We start from the raw sequence: 21,063 nt of genomic DNA on the forward strand, positions 1-21,063 counted from the left end.
AGCTGCTGATCCTTTGCCTCTTTTTGACAGCAAGGGGCTGTCATTTGTTTTGTGAATAACGATACTGCTGCCTGCGTGGAGCAGGTAAACGTTCCATTAGATTTACTTCATTAGATTTATCTCTTCACATCTGGACACCCACATACAATTCAGTTTCTATTTTCCAGCCTCCTCTTCCCCTTCATTGCTTGCACGGCAAGATTTCCTGAGCCTCACTGCTGCGGATGCAGGTGAACTCGCGTTTCCCACTTCTTAACATTGCTCACTGAAGCTGCCCGTCTCTGCACAGAAGGTTCACTCTTAGCCGTTCCTTAAAGTCCTTCTTCCAGAATGAAACCTCTCCTTGAGCACCTGCTCACCTGCGGCTATTTAACAGCTAATGGGAAGCGGCACAGAATCGCAGAACCTCAGAGGTCACCAAGTTCCAACCCCACCGCCGCGGGCTGGGCTGCCACCCACCAGGTTTCGCCCACGCGGTTCTGTTACCCCCAGAGAGAACCGCCGGGCCGCCGCTCTGCCCACGCTCACGCCGACATTTGCGCACGGAAATTTGCACACGCAGCCGCCTCAAGTTCCGGGCTGCTCCCCGCGCGCAGAGCTGCAGCGCTCCCGTCGGCCGCCAGGTGGCAGCACGCGACAAGGAACGGGGCGGCCCGGCCCACGGGAGGCGCCGAGGCGCACGTGGGGGCTCCTCCATCCGCGTCACATTTGAGGATTCTTTGGCTTCTCCACGCCGATCTCCAGATCTGTTGGTAAAACCCGCCTGGGTGAAGCAGTGGTTGGTAAAGAGGTAATGGGAAGCTTCAGCTTCCATCGGGGGTCACTTAGCTCTGACAAGTGGATGGGAAATGATGAAAACCATCCTTTATAGAACAATTAATCTTTTGAGCATAAATGATCCTAAACTGCTAATGAAATTGAATGTAAATTTAAGTCAGCCTAGAAAAAAACCAACCACGCAACAAGAACCCAACAACTCAATTCTTCACATCACATCTGTGCCCATTATCACTTCTCAAAGCCCACATTGGGCTCCCAGTGCCCTCCCTCCCCTTTGCAGCAGGGATGTGGTTTCAGGTCACCTCCGTGAGTCTCTGCTGCCTCACTGACGCACACAGAACAGCCTCTGGGGACTCTGTGAGATGTGAAATGCCCAAAGGCATTAAAGTTCAACCAGTACCATGAGGAACCTTCACTGCCTCAGCTGTGGCCGTGTGCAGGGCAGGAGCAATCCATTTGCAAGCAACAGAGAAATTAAAAAAGTTTTTGGGTTTTTTTTTTGTTTGTTTGTTTGTTTTTTTGGAAGGAAAGACAGCTCTTACAATAGTGGATGTGAAACGAGGATGGCAAGGTAGCACTGGCTGCAAGTCTGTAACACACTCTGCCAGCTGAGGGACCAGAAAGGCAGAAGGGGACGATTTGGAGAACCCTCAGTATGAGCCGGCTGACAACCTGCTGATCACATGGAGTTTATACACTGAATTCAGCTGTGCTGAACTCTGCATTTGGCTTTTACCACCAGACGCCTGAAAGGACATCTGCTGATCTGTTCAGAGAAATCTCAAAGCAAGACTACAGCAGGGCACAAGAGAAGAGGAACACAGGAAAGCAGTCCCACGTTGAGGCCCACTCCTCCTATCAGGCACAATGAACGACTCACACGTGTCTCTGACAAAGCTCCCACAGAATTTTCACATATTGTCAACTGTTCATTTTGCACAAACGTCCTGAAGGGTGCCTCCCAAATTAAGAACTGAATGCTGTCACTGGACGAGGAAGAAGCGCTGTGCCTAAAGGCAGATCCAGTATCAGCTTCTGCTAATTCTGGGACATTCATTGCCTGAATCAGGATGCAAAAATCTCCCTGCAGATACAGCACTGAGCCTCAGCACTTTGAGCACAGCCTGGCTACTCCATCACAGTACCTTGTACTGAAAGTGAAATTCTTAAGAAAACAAATCAACAGGAAATCTGACACAACTTCAAAGTCTGGGGGAATAAAACTGAGACAAACATGGGACGTGTAGGAAAGGTGAGTGCTCACAAGGTCACTGACAGATGAGCTTTAAGGCAGAGAAATTTGGAAACATCGGGCAATCAAACCGAACTCTTTGAAAGAATCTGATTGATGTGAAAACGCAATGAAACCAATATGCTTGGCTCTGTAATTTCATGGCACACTCAATACTGAAAGAAATCTGACGGCTTCTTGGCAAACAGCGTCCCTCCGTGTTCCCTGAACATGGTTATGTGTGTCCTCTCTAAGTCTGATCAGAATATAATGCTTTTATAGTAGCTGCATTTCTAAGGATGTGCTTCCCTGGATGCGTTTCCGTAAGCAGAGACGTGTACTTGCATACATACTCTGAATAATTGCGCAGAATTTCACTCTTCCCTCCTGAGACATAAAAAAGCCAAGTGTTATTAAATTTACAGCTAGTTTGCTGTAGTTTTCACATAATTTTCTTGATGCACTACAAGCTTTTTTTTTTTTTCTTCCTCTCCCCCAAAGAGGCTGCTGCGTCCCCTCCTGTTTAACACTGGGGCTCTTGTTTCAGTCTCAGTTATCCTTTCAACATCTTGGATTTCTGTCTAAGGTTTATCGGTCCCAAGGCAACATTCTGTTTAGCAGATGTGTTGGGTTTTTTTTTCCTCTTTTCTGCTTATTTTGTCTACTTCAACTATTCATGGAAAAGAAATACAGGGGAGCAAAAAAGAAATGGGGTTGTTGTTTGCACGAGGAAATTACCTTGCTTCTGTACCTCGGGCAACTATGAGAAAGTGAAATTGGTTGGTGAGATGAGTGGCATTTACAGCAGTGGGCACGAAACCAGAATCTGCTGGGGAAGGGGTGAGGGACAGAAGCAGACTTGGTACTGTTGCTTCAGATGTTAGCACCTAGATTTGGTACTGCAGCTCTGCAATTAATGCTCTCTTGATTAGAGACCTCCCTTTATGCCCAGTCTATCTTTCATTGCACAACTCCACATGCATTTTCAGACATATTTTCCAAGGGAAAATATACCCATACAATATCATTGATGTTTTAGAAAATACTGTGCTTCAAGGTGGATGCATGAGGTGCACAGATTGCAGTGTGCAGGACGCATTTCCCGTCACTCTACACACGTTAGCAGCCTTCTTTTTACACTGCAGAGTTCAGAGCAGCAGTAAATGAAATCCATCCTGAAATACATCCTATCCACTGCTTTTTCAGATGGGATTAGGAGAAATTCCTGAAATCTAAAACTGGGCTTTCAAGAACAAGCTTGAGCTTCAAACCACATTGAACAGGGGAGCTGGACAGTAGATTATAACAAAAACTCATCCTGTGGGTGACTGCACTGAAGTTCTGCATCACCAAGCCATCTGACTCCAGTTTTGTTGTGTAGTGGATAGGATGTAGATTTATTTTAATAGGAATTCCCCTTTGACAGTTGGCACTTGAAAGGCATCTCACAGCAGTTACCTTGCTGATAAAAAGATACTCAGCTCCACAGAGCCTTTCTGTAAATGGCAGCAACCAATTCTGATCTGGCATAGAACAACACAAACATAGAGGGCCCTTCAGGGAACTCTACTTGCTAATACTGTAGTAAAGGCCCTTTGTGAGCAAGCAGATACCTAGAAATGGCATGTGAAAAACATATGACTGCAGGTATACTTTTTCCATAGCATGGAATGTGCTCAGGGGAGCTTAACCATAATCCCTTTTGGGACACTCTAGGCAGCTCTCACAGTACGTAAATGGGCGCTCAGTAAAAACCTCAAGGTGGAAAGAATTTACAGCTGATGCATGGATAAGATACACGGGGAAGAAAGTGCATGCAGACGCAAGTCGAATTTGATGGTGACAAATAACTCCTTCAGAGAGGTCAGTGGCAGGGAGAGGCACTGTACTCTAAATTAACCATCCAAGGAGAAGAAAAATATAATCCAGATACTCACACATGGGTTTGAGCTGTCCAATGAGTTCCTCTTTTGTCCATTTTGCCCATTCTTTCTTGTCTGTATTTATTGAGCACAAGATAGGGCCACAGGGTTTTCCACAGTCCTCAATGGCAGGAACGTTCAGGTAGTGCACCAACACGATGTCTGGGTTCTACAGGGAGAGCAGAGAACACAGGTTATGTAGTTGGACCTCTACCTGACTGGGTGCTCTCTGGACTTAGTTTCCTAATGAAAATGAGGACAGAGAGCATCACGGTTAGACTGCATGATGTTCCGGGTTCCCTTGAGATCAGAGCTGCTCTTGCAAAAGATATGGAAAAAGTTCCAGTCCACATCAGAACATGGAAGTTCACCTGAGAGCATCAGTAAGAGCCACACTTCTCAGTATAGCTGCAGAAAGGAGGAGGGAAGAGGTTAGCTAAAGAGGCTACAGTAAGGCAGAGTGCCCCCAAGGTCCTTCTCTGACCAGCTGTAATTCCTTGTTTTTTGAAGAATTTGCAGGTTTGTGATGAAAATAGCAATCTGCAGAAGGTTGGGACTGGAGGGAATGGTGTCCTTAGCAGGACTGCTGCAAACCAATTCTGGGTCCAGTGCAGGGTGGTTCCTCCCACAAGGTTCTTTAATGCTCCACTCTCCTTCCCAATGCACTTCTTACAGGAGCTGAGGGAAAGAAAGGAAACGCAGCGCTGCTCTGATGCACTGCAGCACCGTCCCACTGATAGGGAGATTCCAGCAGGAGCTCAGCACTGCATAACCACAGTGCCTGTAAATAAACCATCATCACATCAACAGACACAGCTCACCCAGCTTCCCAACAGCATCCCTGGGATGCTGTGCAGTAGATAATAATGAGATTGAGAAGCTGATTTCTTTCCCTTAAGTCATTTACTCCTAAGTTCACAAACTTAAATGACTGCTTTGGAATTATTTATAAAAATAAATAGGATAATGGTGTAATTAAAACTCTAATGTTTCATTAATTATGTTAGAGCCCCATTCTGAGCAGCGCTGGGAACTCGATCCATCGTTTGCTTGCAGAGGGGAGCTGATGGGAGCACTCAGTTCTGAAACCCACAGAGATGGAGCCCGGTGTGGAGGCACCCGGCCAAGGAGAGCCCGAGCAGCACTGGAGCACAGTAGGAAGCTTCAGTGCACGACTGTCCTCATGTGCAATTCAGAAAAGATCCAGATAATAAAAACCATTACCTATACACCCAAATAGTCTCCATCAGCTAATTTAACTTAATTAGTGATTTAGATGATGAAGTAATAAAAAGTAATATGCTTCAGAGATTTCATGGAAAGACATCTCTGCACTCAGGGAAGTTGTGAAGAAGAGCAGAAGGACGCGTTGCAGCCGGCCTCATTTCAGGTGAGAGGGAGTTTTCATCACCGGTTCAGGGGCAAAGCTTTCCAACCTGCTGCAGCAGTGAGTTAGCACTTGGCTTTGTATAACAAGACATTAAAAGCATATAAAATAAACACAGAGCCAACAGGTTTGTTCACAGAGTCTATATCTAAAACTCGACTGCAAGGTTGGCACGGCAAGGCTGTCCCAAATGCCATTCTACGCAGTAAACCGAAGTGTTCTGACAGAAATTAAGAGAATATACATTTTTGGAAACTCTCATCAGTAAACTCAACACGTTCCTGTTACCGTCCCTGGAGGTGCTCATGGCCAGGCTGGATGGGGTCTGGTCTGGTGCCCATGGCAGGGAGTTGGAACTGGATGATCTTTAAAGTTCCTTCCAACATAAGCCATCCTATGATGCTACGGATGATGGTTTTTCACTATACGCAATCCCCACATTTGCCTGTGTGCACACATGCCTGTAAATCAGACACTGATGAGACATCTTATTACTCATAATTTTGCTCTGAGTCAAGCCTCACACTTGTCCCTATTGAACTGGCTTGCTCTGGGTACACCAAACCTGCTCTGTCCATAGCGAAGGTAACTGCAGGAAACGTGCCAGCACGGTGGATGTGCATCTCAGAAACCCTGCAGCTGGGCAGCAGGGAAGCCTTGCAGAGAGCCCTCAGACAGACACTGCAGGCTGGAAATGTGCCCGTCAGAAGGCTGTCGGTGACTTCATTCACACAGCCTCAGCTACTTGGCTTCCCTCAAGTCAGAAGCAAAGTTGTGGCCATCTGTCCCCAAACAGGGCAAGTCTGCTTCGCACGCTGAGCCCCCACGCACCCTGTCCTGAGGAGGTTCTCCTCCTTGGGGTCACAGAAGGATTTGTCCCAGTACTCCTGGCATTGTAGGACAGAAGTCAGTGCAAGAAATGGTTAAAAACACAAAAAGCTGCTAGTTTTGAAAAAGAAAAATGCCGCTGTAACATCTGTCTGACTCTAGTTTGCAGCTTCATCAGCACTAAGTGGTCAATAAATCAGACTGGCGTGGCGTTACCTTTCTTCTACGGCTTAACCATTAATCTAGTGCCAGTTCTTATGAAAAATGAAGGAGAAAAAATATGTTATAGAGAAAATGTATACATTATCCAGAAAGTAATAATAGCATGTAATGGTGCTGCAGACCTCCCAGCATGATTGCTGGAGCAGAGGCAGCCTCCCTGTGCTACCCACTCTGTGCCATTTAAATTAACCAAGTAAATCAGCTATTGTTTGTTCCACCAGCCCTTTTCATGACTGCTTTTGGAATTAGCAGAAACACAGAGCTGAAACAAGAAAGGCTTTTCTACCTCCAATATTGTGGCAGACGAGCAGCACAGAAATGCAAAGAAAAGCATTTCCAGCTCCTAAGGGGCTGGATAACACCAGGACGAAGAGAGGACAGGAACCAACAGCTCAAGGCTAAATCTCAACGGCAGTGCCTTCCAAACCACCAACGACCACAACTGAAAATACTTCATTTGGAGAAATACCTCTGAGCTGAGGGGAAGTTTTGCAACTGTACTCCATACTAGAAAAATAAAAGGGAGAAAAACTCCCTTCTGGAGTGCTGGTTTCTGTGTAATACAACCACCATTTCTTAAAGCAGAAACTAAAAGGGAACAACGTTCGTGGAATTTGTTGCATAATTGCCCGCTTTGAGTGAATTCAAGTACTGTAACTTCCCATTGGTTTCACCTCTGACATTATAAGGAGGGTTTTTCTTTTCTGATGGCTGTTCATGAAGTTTGCTCTGTATTCCTCAAAATACACAAAGTATTCCCAACTTGCAGGGAAGACAACTCTCATCCATCACTGTGGGATAGAGCAGATCACCACTGAACAGATTTATCACCCAGGAGATTCAATGCAGAGGTTTCTGCAGTTTGAGAGGCAGCCATTACACGATGCTTCACCAACCCCAGTGATACTGAGAAAACCTGCTTATCTTCTCTACAGAACCTAAAAACAAACAAATGAAACAGTCTACAGAAATACCAAGATACAGATGATAGATTCTTCTACTAACTATTAAGAGAGTTTCCTCCCAGAGCTTTGCAGGCAGAGCTGCGGACAGCTGGAGCTTAAGGCACACAGGGCACTGAGCACAACAGGCATAGAAGGAACGTAAAGAGGCTGGCATGCTGGCCTTAGGCAAGGCTACTGGTTTTAATACACCATTTTCTTCCTCCTTGAACTAATTTCCAGTTGAGGTCTTGCTACGGAAGGCAACCTGGCAGTTGATGCATTAGAATACATTGATCTTTCATTGCAACAGCAAAACTGAAAAGATTCCAACAGAACTGCCCAGAACTCCCACCCCAGCACTTCGCCAAGTCCCTCACATCAAAACCTTTGAAGATATTTTGTTTAAATCAACTCGTTTCTGAGATGAGAAACTGGCAACGGGCTGATGCAGCTCCAGGCACCACAGACAAGGAAACAAACTGTGAAGGGCTTGGGAGATCTGACAAATGATTTTGGACATTCAGGTAATTGTAAGACTGAGTTTCCCTGCAATTGTTTTAAGGGAATCAAGATTTCATAGGGCTGTATGTTTTATAATATGCTCCCTGGCTCCTCTTTAGTACCTTGGTAAGGGAAGATAAAGCGTAATCAGGAAAGTAATTGCACTGTTCTGCAATTTATGTCTCAAAAGAATGAGTAGGGGGCACAGAGCCACTGCAGAGCAGAGCTGGATTAGAAAAACGCAGCTTTTCCCAAACGCTTACTAACACATCATCAACTGTGATATATTTTAAAGTATTTTATACACAAAGAGCTGCCTTTGAGTTCTCCTGGGGATCACATTTCTTTAATATGCACTTTGAATGTAGGAAAATGGAGTGCTGTAATTCCATGGCCTCCAAAGTTCCCAGCAGAAGTAATTTCTGAGTTGTCTGGACACTTTCAGAAGAACATCTCCTGTGCTATTACGAAGTGCAAGAGTAAACAAAAGGCACTTCATTTTGTCATGCAGGTATTACCCATCCTGAGCTGTAACTGCCGTGGGCAGCCGATGGGGACAGCAGAATCCTGCCGAGATCTTCAAGGTCCCCTCCAATCCAAGACATTCTATGATCCTACGAGAAATACCTCATCCCCAGGCTGTGGCTGGGGACTGCAGATCCTCAGAAGCAAAGCCAACTTGCAGGGATTCCCCACACCTCTGGGCAGGGCTCCCCAGCTCACGTTCTGCTGCCAGGAACTGGGAGACGCAGCTCAGTTCTGCTCCGCTGCTGCAGAAGCAGCTTCCCAGCACATCAGCACCAACCAAGGCCTGTCAGCCCAGTGTATAGAAACGTAAATATTCAGACAGCAAATATGATTTAGCACTGCCAACTTCTTTTTAGACTCTTACCCTGCTGAAGATTCACTTCTGTATTCAGACTGCATTTCTGCTATTAAATGAGGAACACGAGACAGAGATCCCTGTGCTGGCATTGCTAAGGACTTTATTTTCATCATCCAGAAGCACAGAATCTCCTCCTCCTCCCTCTGCTTCTGAAGCAATCCTTGCATGTGAATTCAGTCACCACATTTCAAACAGCCTTAGACAGAACTCAACTCAAAATGTTTCCATCCTCACCTTCCAGAAGTGCCAGCACTACGATGTGTGCCTCCAGTGGCTCCTACCCTTTCCCAGCTAACCCAATCCAGAGATGCAATCACAGCTGTTATAAAATAAAAAAATCTTGATTTCAAAGCTCTACTGACATTCACTGAGCACTTTTTAAACAAGTTTTTAACAACAGAATGCACTGCTTCCAATTCTGTTTTGAATGCAGATGGTGCAGTTTTTTCTCTGATGGTCTCATTTGCCTCGATAACTCTATTAACTTTTAAATATTAATGCATTTCTATGAATTAAGAGCAGTTCAACGTGTACCTGAAGATATATATACACATTTTAAATGGTAGTGTTGTAGGCAGACCAAGAAATAGGAAGCTGACATTTCAAAATACCAAGAGAAAACCTCAGGAGGAGCACCCAGAGCTCACAATAAAGCTTTCCCTCCAGAGAAATGCTGTCCCCCAGCACCGTTCCTAAAGCACCACTGAGCTAAAAGCTATTTTGTATGTATGCAAATGTTTCAAAAGCATTTGGAAGCCAACTGCCTCTCCAAAACTGTACGTGCTCTGCAGCAGCAGCACAAGAGTCTCAGTGCAAAGGAGCAGAGGTAAGATGAAGGATTTGCCCAAGGGTCTGCGTGGGGTTGGATGGCAGAAAGCAAGCAGCTCCACATTTCACAGGGTGCCACGGACTCCCTGCCCACACAGCTCTGCTCATGCACCCCTATCAGAAGAAGATGCATTACCTCAATGCCTGCCTGGAGCAATGGCAGATAAATGCATTTAATGCTCCACGTTGCCTGCATGGTACATAGTAGCCAACGAGTCCTTTTTATTTTCATACTTTGGTCAGGCTCTGAGGGCTCTGTCATTTATAGCTTCTTTAAATTTGTTACCTTTGATATCAGTGACTGGTAATACAATTCCCAGAGGAAGAGCATCAGTAATGTTCAGAGCACTTTCATAATGTTTGCTTTGATTGTCCTGTGATATTTTTGTTCCTGTGGCATAACCCTTATGGCACTGCTATATAACACAGAGTTCATTCATTGAAAGTTCTGTTGTGCCTTTGTAATCTTTCTAGACAGAAGTAATGCCCAGTGTCAAGGAGTCCAAAGTTCTCCTTTGTGGTACATGTTCTCCATTTTAGAGTCTAACTTTACTTTGCATGGAAGGTTCAGGTAAACAAATAAAGAGTTAAATCAAAGATGCACAGGAAGCCCAGCGATGTGCTACCCAGATTGGAGATGCCACCAAGAGCAAGACCAGGACAGGTGGCAGCGATGTGCCAAACTGCAATGCCAAAGAGGTGCTGTCACCTTTCTCAAGGTGGAGGAAGTCGTTCCAATTGCTGGCTTTTACTTGTTAGGCATGATGTCCCAAAAGGACTCACAGCAGCCAGCAGGGAACTGATGGAGCATTTAGATTGGAAACATTGAATCCTAGGACAAAGAAGTAACAGACTTGAATTTCTTCTAAATTATAAGAGAAAAACTATTAGATACCCTTCCTTCTTCTTCAGTATCACTCAGAAGTCATGCATTTCCCCAGACTGAAGAGATTAACAAACAGAGATTAGCATCTAAGAGCTCCTGCTGTAGGCTGTTAGACTGAATCTAGCTCTCCAGACTTCCTGTACGTATTTCTAAGACTCCCAAGTGGATGCCTTGAAATCTTAAAAGGAAATGCGAACCTCATCAAAGCTTTGTTATGCTGCTCTGACCTTTAAGGTGAGCAGTTATCTCCTTATCATACCTTTTCAAGGACTTTGAGTCCTTTATAATCGCATTGGCTCTTGGCCTTTGGGGTTTCCTTTAGGAAGATCTCTAGTACTTTCTGATCAGATTTTGTTTCTCTATTCCGTGTAAGAGAGCAAACAAAGAATTATCTAAGTGTAGCATCCTGGGCTACAGGAGCACACTGTGGAATTCCCAGCACAGGCTTCCAGTTCCCACGTGTGCTCCACTGACAGCTATGCTTGCTAAGCAGGGAACACTCACAATCACGTAACGCTAAAGCACTCAGCAGCAAGATCAGCCATTGCTTCTATCTGTGGGCCCGAAACATCTGCCAGTTTCATCCAGGGTGGGGAGTAAGCCCCAGAGCACTGGAAAACATATACTGCTGTAATTAAATAAGGAGAGTCCTGCTGCAAACGATACAAAAAGTCACTGAAGTTACTTTCAAAGGAAGAAGATAAATAATCCAGCAGACAACTTGTTCTAGATTCTCCCCTTACACTTGGTGATTAGTTGGGAGTACAAAGTTACCCAACACCAGGCCCCACATCAAGCTGAACGCTGCTCCACGCACCACATGAGAAGGAGCTGGAGCTTCTCGGTGCGAGGGGCTCCCTGATGTCCTTTGGGCTTCAGCTGCTGAACTCAGCACCACCAGGCACCCAGAGTGGTTTGGGCCCTTTTCTGATCTCAGTGCAGGTGCTGAACTCCCAGGGGTGCGAGCAGGACAAGGTGTGCCTGCGGGAACGCAGCCCTCAGCAGCCAAACGCTCAGTTCCGCAGAGCTGTGCCTCCTGGGCCACGGGGCGGTTCAAGAACTTCGAGGATAAGAAGTTTTGGTCCTCAGTGCATTTATTGCATTAGAAGACCTAGAACACTCCTTTATCATAGAAGCCTTATCACAGAATACAGGTGACACAGAATATTAATACAAAGCGTATCCTAAGGAACATTAACATTTTCAGAAAGCTACAGCGTCCCTGTGCTCCCTTCCAGGAATACAGTTCTACGGTTCTGCCACCAACTGGCACTTCCAGGTGGACAAACAGCTCCAGCCCACACCTCACAGTGCTACACTCGGAGATTCACTTCCCAACTCCTTTTTGCCTGCACTCAGATCTTTCCCAGATGGAGAGGGCTGTCAGACACCGTGAGAAGTGAACGGTATGCTGGATATCAAGCCCTGTCCTGCCTCGAACTCTCAAGGCAGAGCAAGGAACTTGGCTGCCAAAGGTTCCGTTGTTATTATTTGCAGAGAGCAGAAGGGGCGCTACAACCCGACTACAGCAGGGTAAGTCACCCTTCAGTGTAATACATCAGTCTCAAATCCACTGCATGGGAGCAGCCTGGTGAGTTTCTAGCAGATGACAGGACACCGATAACCTCAAAAGCCGCGTTATTTAAACAGAAGGAGGCAAGCTTTGTTTAGCCCTTGGGCTCAGGTTGAACGGATGACAGATGTCGAAGCTGCGACCAATTAGATTTTTAAGCAGTGAGAGCACATTCATGGAATGGAGCGTTGGAGGCTGTGGCACACCGGTGTCACCAGCTTCGTGCTGGCCAGGTGCTGGGGATGGGGAGCAGTGTGCAGGGCTGGGACGTGGGTCTCTGCTTCTCAGCCCCCCGTGGCTTTCCTCTAAGCTTTACTAACAGACACAGACCATCCACATGGCAAGGCGTGAATACCTCACCTAGCAGCTGCTCGTCTCAGCCACACACACAGACACACACACACACAGACACACACACACACAGACACACACACACACAGACACACACACACACAGACACACACACACACAGACACACACACACACAGACACACACACACACAGACACACACACACACAGACACACACACACACAGACACACACACCCAGACACACACACACAGACACCAGTATCTTCCAAGACATCCCAAAAAAGAAGCAGTAGTCCATCCAGTGCCAGACATGGGAATAATTAAAGTTTAACTCAATTGCTTTTAAGTTTGTAAATGCTGGGGAAAGTGAGCACAGATCAAAGGGATTTTTTCAAATTAGGCATTCATGCATCCATAGTAGTATCTAAGAAAGTGGTAACTCTGAGGAATGAAGAGCTTATGGAGAAGATTCACTGAAATCCCAGGACCAGAAATGCCCTCTGCTACCCGGACTGGGAGCTCCGTGCATTTCCAAATTTACTGCTTTTTCTTCCCCCCGACTTGCACACACAATCTGCTGCCAGCCCTGCAGCCCCACTGGCAGCCCTTCGGCTAAACAAGTGGGGAAGACTTATCTCATCAAGGTGATGTCAGCAGTGCTCACTGAAAAGCAAAGCACAGCTTCTTGCATGGCAGGGATTCATCGCACCGACCGGGGCTATAAGGATTGCAAGCAAGCACATCATTGTAATTTTGTGATATTTGGGTGGCAACAAAAGCAGACCCAAGAGTTTGAAGGTAAGTTCTCAATCTTTTTTTCTCTTTTTTTTTTTTTTTTTTTGATAGAGACACAAGGAAAAATGAAATCTAGAAAGCATTGTCAGCTTGAATGATTTTCCAGGTTCTTGACACTGAACAACCATCATCCTTCAGAGCACAAGGCAGGCAATAAAACCAATAAAACTAATAAAGGAAAACGGTGTGGAGCTTGACAGATTTAGCTGTCCCCGGCATGTGACAGCCTCTTTTACCATGCAGGCAAACCAAAGTTGCATCAGACTTGCCGATAGGGTAAGTGAGACCTTAACAAAACTGTTAAATTCCACAGGTGACTGTTCTCATTATCTGCATTCCTCTGAATGCTGGAAACCTGATGAGGAGCTTTAATTACCCACTGAAAGTTGGAATCCTTCAATCTGTGCGGTGAGCCCACTCTAAATGTTTTGCAGTCTGTTACCAAACTCCAGACTTAATCCATCCAAGAGCTTGTTAACATTTCCTCTGTACACTCACTGAATGAATGAGCTTTTGAAGTCACTTATTTACCTATAAATTACAACAGTCTGAAATCATTAACAGCAAAGTAAATTGTTTTAATTGATCTGAACTTCTTTTTTTTTAAAAAAAAAAAAACAAGGCAGGAACTTTGTTTCTCTATGACCACACTTTCTAAAGAGCTAAAATTGTGTATTAATTGCCTGGAGCTGAATGTCCTTAAACACTCTGAAAAGCTGCACAGCAGAAATGAGTTGCTAAAGCCAAGTAAAGGTTCAGAGGACTCATTCCTAAATACCAACTTCTAGCTCAGTGCCCTCCTGCCATCTGAATAATGGCAGCCTCTGCCAACAACAGCAAAGAGGCAATCTATAACAAACAAGGTGCACTGCCAATTAGTTCCTATTCAATTTTTTGTTCAAATTGGCTGGAGGTGGTGGTTCGAAGGAAATATTCCATTTATGAATAGAGTTTTAATGGTGTATTTCAAAGTTCTAGGCACAGGTAAGGTCTCCATCCTTGCTGATCCTGGTAGGGCTAATCACTACCCTAAATGGGTGCTTCAGCTGAACCTGACATTGGAAATCACCTATAATTACACTGATTAAATTTGCTGAAAACATGCAGCATTTTGCTATAGAAGTATAAACATAAGCAGGTGAAAGGATGAAAAAGCTGACTGCTGCTCAGAATAAAATGCTCAGGTGCTAAAAACACGTGAGTGACTGTGTGTATTAAAGGAGCAACACTGACTGTCACACCTGCTTACTGATAGCTGTAACGAAGGCAGAGAAAAAAATGGTGGAAGGACTCAGGAGTACAGCTGCAACCTGCTGAATGCATCAAGTTATTTATATATATGTAAGAACAAAACAAAATGGAATACTGTAGGACGACAGCTGGAAAAAAGCACCCAGTGATGCAGACCACCTGCATGTTAAGAGCCAGGATTGGACAAAGAAACAGGGAGATCAAGTGGGGCAGTGCATTAAGACCAATGGAGATAAAAGCAGCGGCAGCATCAGTGTTTATTCTCACTGCTTTCTTGGGAGCCAATCACTTAAAGGAAATGTAACCAAAGAGACGGTAAGAGAGAGAAAAGCAAACCAAAATTTTTTGTCGTCCCTGCATAACATCAACATTTGAGAAGGACTACAGCAGTTCTAGAAAGAGCCTCATCACCAGCACCTAAAGACACAGTGCTGCTCATCCGAGGGGAGAAATGAGAACAGAATTACAACAAAACCCAGTAATTTTACCAAAAAGTGCCTCCACGTTACACACAGCACATGAAGCAGATGCATTTCTTTATAGCTATCTCTTGCTGCACAACATGCCAAAAAGCCACTGAAATAAAATTGCTTGGTTTTCAATTTTAAAGCTGCACTTAACCAAATGCTATCAGTCTTCAGCCCTATTGGCAAGGAAGGGCAGCAAATTACCTGTTTTTCCTGGAGCACCTGAAATCACAGCAGCCATCCGGCTGGTCCCTCGTTACCTACAAGTCAGCGCTGATAAATCGCTTTGAACATCCTGCCTGCATGCTGCCTTTCGGGGAGGCATCTGAGGTTCTTTGGATGGTTTGGCTGATTTACTAGCACACAGAATCAGCAAAGCACCCAAAATCCACAGAAAAGAAAGGTGGTTTTGATGGAAAACACCATTTTCTAGGTATCTTTCACCTGGAAAACTCTTTCACAGCAATCAGAGCATGGTGTGCCTTGGTCTTACAAAGCAGTGTTGCCTTCATCAGAGGCAGCACTCCACTCTCAGACCCAAAGTTATACTGTTTCCTCTATGGCAAATGAGCTCATGGTGAAGATGAGACAGAGCTGAACGCGTGATGGAGCACAGGGTGCTTCAGCAGCCTGGGGGGAAACTAGGGCTGCTTCCCTCAGCACACAGCCCAGGGGTAAATGGAGGAGGAGGGACTGCATTTGCCTCCTCCCCATAAACATGAAGTTGCAGCTGAGTACGTAACATTAAGCCTGACATGGAGAAGCTGTGATGCATTACTCACCCTGCTAAGTTTAATGTACAATTTAGAAAGATATCACCAAATGGAAAAGAGAACATCTTAAATAGCTCTGAAGGGTATTCAGCTCAGGCATCGCACAGAGTTAATGTTTAAGAGCAGCTCCTAGCCCAGTGGCAGAGAACCACCCCATGCCGAACAATCTGATTTAGATGCGTCTCAGCACTGAGGCACTTTAGAAAGAACTCATTTATTTTCATCGGCCAGATTTAGGCTTTGCACTGTAAGCTATTACCTTGCTGTCTGATAACCAAAAGCCATCAGGTCTGAAAGCCTTTATCCTCCAAGTGCTGCTCGGCAGAGCAGGCAGCTTGAACCTGCACCTCGGAGCTGCCAACGATCCCAATCTGCATTCACACAGCCCTACAGGAGGCATCACCACAAGAACTCCGAGAACACAAACCACCCCAGCCATAGCACAGAAGGCAGCAACACTTTGGCTTAAAAGGTAAGAGTACCGCTGGCTGCCAGCTTGCCAAAATATTTCAAAGAAATACTTATCTTGAGAAAAATGTGATCTTTACAGTGCTGGGGGGGGTCATCTGCCCTGTCTGCTTTGGAGGGATGGTGTGAGGGAGGAGCACTGCAGCTGCTTTTTGGTTGTTTCAGGAGAACTGCACACGGGTGTCAGACCTGGCAAAAGGAGATCAGAATCCAACTCCTCTCTGGCACAGCAGAAGCTCTGAGGAGCACAGAGCCCAGCACAGCACTCAAGCACCAGCGCTGGGGCGGCCATTTCCCACCCAGCTCTGAGGCGGCGGGAACGGCACAATGGCTGCCCCAGGAGCAGCTGACCTCAGCCGCTCTGACTTCAGACAGCATCACTCAGAATTATCTCCTCAAGAAGAGAACCCTTGTATCAAAACCAGCCTACCTCCAATGCCCCAGACACCAGGCACATGCGTATGGAGTGCAAAAGCAGCATTAGCAGGGCTGACGTGTTAATTTTTGCTCAGTATCCATCCACAGGCCTCTCACAACGCCTTTCCGCAGCCAAGTGTGCGCTGCCTCCGTGCTCTGCAGGCACTCAGCTGTGGGCTGGAGGAGCTGTGCTGCCTCACACTGAGACTACCAAAAGAAATGGGGGTCCGTAACTGATGCAGCCCTACCCCACCTGTCACACCTGGCTACATGTAGTCTCCTCACCTGATAGGGGTTTTAAATTAGGAAGAATCCTCAGCTCCTTGGACATCCTGAGGACTCCTGCCATGCTCTGCTGAGAGGACAGCTTGGTTTGGATGCTGGAGCCTGCAGAATTCAAACTCCTCTGTAGCTAAAGTTGTCCATTGCTTCTGCCACAAATGTTTCTGGTGTCCCAAAGGTCACCCGGCTCAAAGGGGAGCAGTGCTTTGTAGCAGTACTCAGGCCATCCTCTTGGCAGAGGAAAACAGCCTTTTTGTTGCAGTATGTCCTCTGAAGCATGCTGGCCCTGGGAGAAGAGCAGGATGATGTCTGTGCTGGGTGGCTGCTCATTCTGCATGGGCAGAGCTGGGGCTGCAGCTCTGCTGGGCTCACACACTAACAAAACAGCCTGGTGCTCTTCATCATAGTTAGCTCTTAGCATTGCACACCCTGAAAGCATTTCAGCAGTACCAAACGTGCTGATTTTAGCAGAGAAAGGAAAAGGAACTGGGGAGATGGGATTCCTGTGGACAAAAATAGTTTAAAAGTTACAGCAAAAAAAAGACTGTTGGAACATGGAGTCCTCTTTAGCAGCATCCAGCCAAGCAGCAAGAACCAAAAGGAAATAACCTATAAATAATACACAGCAAATCTGCTCTGATCCACTAACCCACTGTAAGGCAGGTTTACAGTGAAGAATAAAAAGAATTTAAGCTTGATTGTGATTTAGAAAGAGTACAGCATCAAGGTATGTTCCTTGCCCTCGTTTCGCAGCTGGAATTAACGGATAACAGACTCAGTGTGATGGAAAACTAGTCCAACTCTCTGCTTATGGTGTTTTTTGTTTGTTTGGTTTTTTTCTGAGAAGGGAAGCAGCACACAACAACTGCCAGCTGCACACACTGCACAGGAAGGTGTGTGTTCCACTGGGTGGCTCTGAGAAGCACCTCTGGGGCAGATGGGATCCTGGATGCTGTGACCAAAGCACAAAGGGATTAGAGCATCTCCACCAGCACTGAGACATCCTCATGGGAAAGGAAAGCAAACAGAAGTATGTCACCATTTATCAACTCATAAGAGCTGCCATGGGATACGCAGCACACATAATACTCATGTACTAACAGGACATAACATCAAATAGAATATGGGTTATTAATTCCCATTATGGAATAACTGATGTTTCTTTAAAGTAATGTGACAGGCAAGAAGCAAGCTCACCTTTCCCACAAGATACAAAGCCATACTCAGACACTACTGAAGCTTTGTTTGGACTATAAGGAGGCTCTTCAGGATTGCCAACTGAATGTGGCAGGAAGGAGGTCCTCCTAAGATTGTAACGTTTTTGCTAAAATGTCCTTTGTGACAACATACTGTTGGTAAAGCTAAAAGAACAGCTCTGTTTTTACTTAAATAAACCCAAGTGATAATTATCTATATGTTTTGATTGAATACAGAAAACTGATGACCGGTAACTCCTTGCAAGTGTTGCTGGATGCCCCAGTCCCATACTGCAATATCACGTCCTCCCAGACTCTGGAACATTCAAACGAGGTACCAGACATCAATTGGTCACTGGATAAAATGTTCTTCAGATCACATCACACCTGCTTCGCAGAAGAACTACGCATTGCTCTCTTAGATGAGCCAAGAAACGTGGCACCTTTGCTCTCTTATATCATTTTTACATCGAGGTACAGCGAACAGGAGACAGTTAACTGAGCCTTAAATAACCTCGTGCTTTACTTCCTTTATTTTAGCAGCTAGCTGCCTTTGATACAAGAGAAGAGGAGCCATTTGCTGGGTTTTGCTTAAGTGCATGTTAATAATGCATTTTGCGTGTGAGGGATGGCTATTTGAAGCACAGCCTAGAAGCTTGATTGCACAGTTAGTCCAAAAGGAAACCTCAGGATGAGCAGCACTTACACGAATTTTAAAGAAAAAATAATCTGTGTACACAGTTTTGCCTTAATGAACAAATATTTCTTTTTGTTTGTTGACATGATCGAAGTTCTAGACAATCAAATCAATTGCCTCTATTACCTAATTTATTATGCCAGAAACCTCAAACCTGATGCATCTTCTTTGCTCCTTCTATTCAGATTTCCTATTTGCATTTCCTTTAAGCCTAAAGGAGAAATTTTGAAGAGCAAACCTACCTGAAAGGCACAGAAAAGTGCAATCCAAGATCAGCTTACCTATGGGACTGCAGCTCGTACATGGTACAGGACCTCAGAAACACAGAAGTTTTATTTTGCATTATGAGCTGGGGGAGCAGTGAGCAGCACTGAGAGGGACTGGCAAAACAGAAAAAATGCAGAAAAGTTCAGCTATTACGTTTCTAAGGGAAAAGGCAAAAAGAAGTCCTGAAGCTATTTTGCTGTAGGTATTTCTGGAGCTAAGATCCGAGTCCAGATGACAACAAAATATAAGATGGCATTTGAAGCAGCTGTGAGAGAGCCCCAGCCTCATTTCCTATGAGAAGAGGATCCCACAGCTGCCACAATCCACAGCTTCAGTTCAAACAAAATCTGTTTGCCTATAGATTTGCTACAATCTGATTCCCATCTGCTTATGGAAAACATCAGCCACCAATGGAGAAGTGTCCAGATTCTGGGCAGAAACTGACCCAACAAGTTCACATCACAAGCAGTGGGCTAACAGATCACCTCATTAAGATCATTTGGATATAGGAAGGCGGTGTAGGGGAAGAGGAGCATCCTGGAATTAGGAGATCTCTTGCATTCTGGTATCAGGTATTTCTTAAGCTAAAAAAAAAGCCCAAAATCTCATGTTCAAACCTTACCTACGCTCCATATGAGAACACGTCCAAGCTTGTAACAAAACATTCACTCAAATTAAGCATTATATTGCATTACTATAATTTTTTCTTTTCAACACAGGGAACAGATCAGCTAATTTCAGATGCATATATTTCCAGTTTAAGAAAGTTTAAATAGACAATATTGTCTGGGTTAGGGAATGCCTATGAATGTTAACAACAGTGACCATGCATCTCAGCTCACCAGAGTTTAAACACTGATCCCACCCAGGGATATCTGGAGGTTCCTACTTGCAGCAAATCACAGCTCAAGTCACAGGGCTTCACTCCTCCAGCAAGCTGCAGGATAACCCGCAGACTCACTAAAGAAGCAAAAGAGTTGTGCCATGACCACACTTACTCACATCTAAAAGTAATCCTGTTTCACTAATCTGGGTTTAGCACAGCACTGGGAAGCAACAGCTTCACTCACCAGGGCTGTTGTGACCAAGCATTTATTCAGTTTTGCAAGAGTTAGACCGCTGTGTTTTACCTCTATGAGACAGAAATTTGTACATGGGTGGCAACTGTACACAAGATCCGGCTCTTCTTAAGCAGATTTCTGCTGTCCTTTAATACTTGCATTCCCCTGCTCACCTGCTGTTTGCTAGCTTTAGGGGATACCACTTCATTTTCTCACTCGCATTTGAAAAGCATTTAAAATTTCCCTGTATTGCTGCTGAATTCACCTTTCTGCCTGCAACTAACAGTGAATCTCCCATTAACTGGCTTTGGTACAGCTACAAGCAGCATACATCACAGACCTATAGATGGCACATGAAGCTCAAATGACATCCCGGATCAGACCTGCAATACCATCACTTAGCAGCCCAAGGTAGGCAGACTCCATGTTTTCCTCCTGAAACGGCCCACAGCCACGCACAAACACAGCTAGCAAGCATGACATTAAGCCTCTGGATTTTCCTTCAAAACGAAGAAGAAAGCTATACGTGGTTTTTGGTAAGAAGAGTTAATTTCCAGTCTGAGCATGTGGGAGTATGCCCCAAGGGAAGGGAGTAATGAAGCCCCAGCGTTAGTTGCAAAACAAATAGATAAATCAAAGTTTCAATTTGTTCCATGGGAGCAAATGGGCCACAGTTGCTTAGCAATTCAGGGAACATTATTGCAGGCTCCTCACACACAGCTACAAACACTACCCAACTTGCTGTCTTTTTTACCACTTTAGAATTAAAATAAAACTCACCTTCTGGTGACAGCAGCAACTCCACGGCCAAAGGAAGATGCTATTTTCACGTTAAATTTGCTGAAATCCTTTTCTGCCACATCACCAACTCACAGCTGAACAAACTGGCAAATACCTTCTTAGAGTATTTTCAAATGCAGTTAGCATGAGAACTAACATTACTGTTAAAGAAACACCTCATTTCTTTAAGAAAAAGCCCTTCATCTCAGCCTCATACAGAGACACAAAGCCCACACTCCAGAGCCAAGGACATTCCACCTGCCAAGCCTTCCCCTCAGAGCTGGGTGCTAATCAAGGTCAGGGCTTTTA

General features: G+C 45.2%; 1 protein-coding gene across 11 annotated transcripts in view; it reads right to left on the reverse strand.

Annotated features, from left to right (window-relative positions):
- CAMTA1 (calmodulin binding transcription activator 1) overlaps positions 1–21,063 on the reverse strand; it is a 227,757-nt gene that overhangs the window by 38,890 nt on the left and 167,804 nt on the right. For all 11 annotated transcript variants that reach the window (XM_085242254.1, XM_085242255.1, XM_085242251.1 and 8 more), the window contains one exon: positions 3,949–4,102. In XM_085242254.1, coding sequence (XP_085098380.1) covers positions 3,949–4,102 — 154 coding nt within the window. The remainder of the gene's footprint in view (positions 1–3,948; positions 4,103–21,063) is intronic.

The sequence above is a fragment of the Meleagris gallopavo genome, chromosome 23 (genome assembly GCF_905368555.1).
Source record: "Meleagris gallopavo chromosome 23, MGAL_WU_HG_1.1, whole genome shotgun sequence".
NCBI lineage: Eukaryota > Metazoa > Chordata > Aves > Galliformes > Phasianidae > Meleagris > Meleagris gallopavo.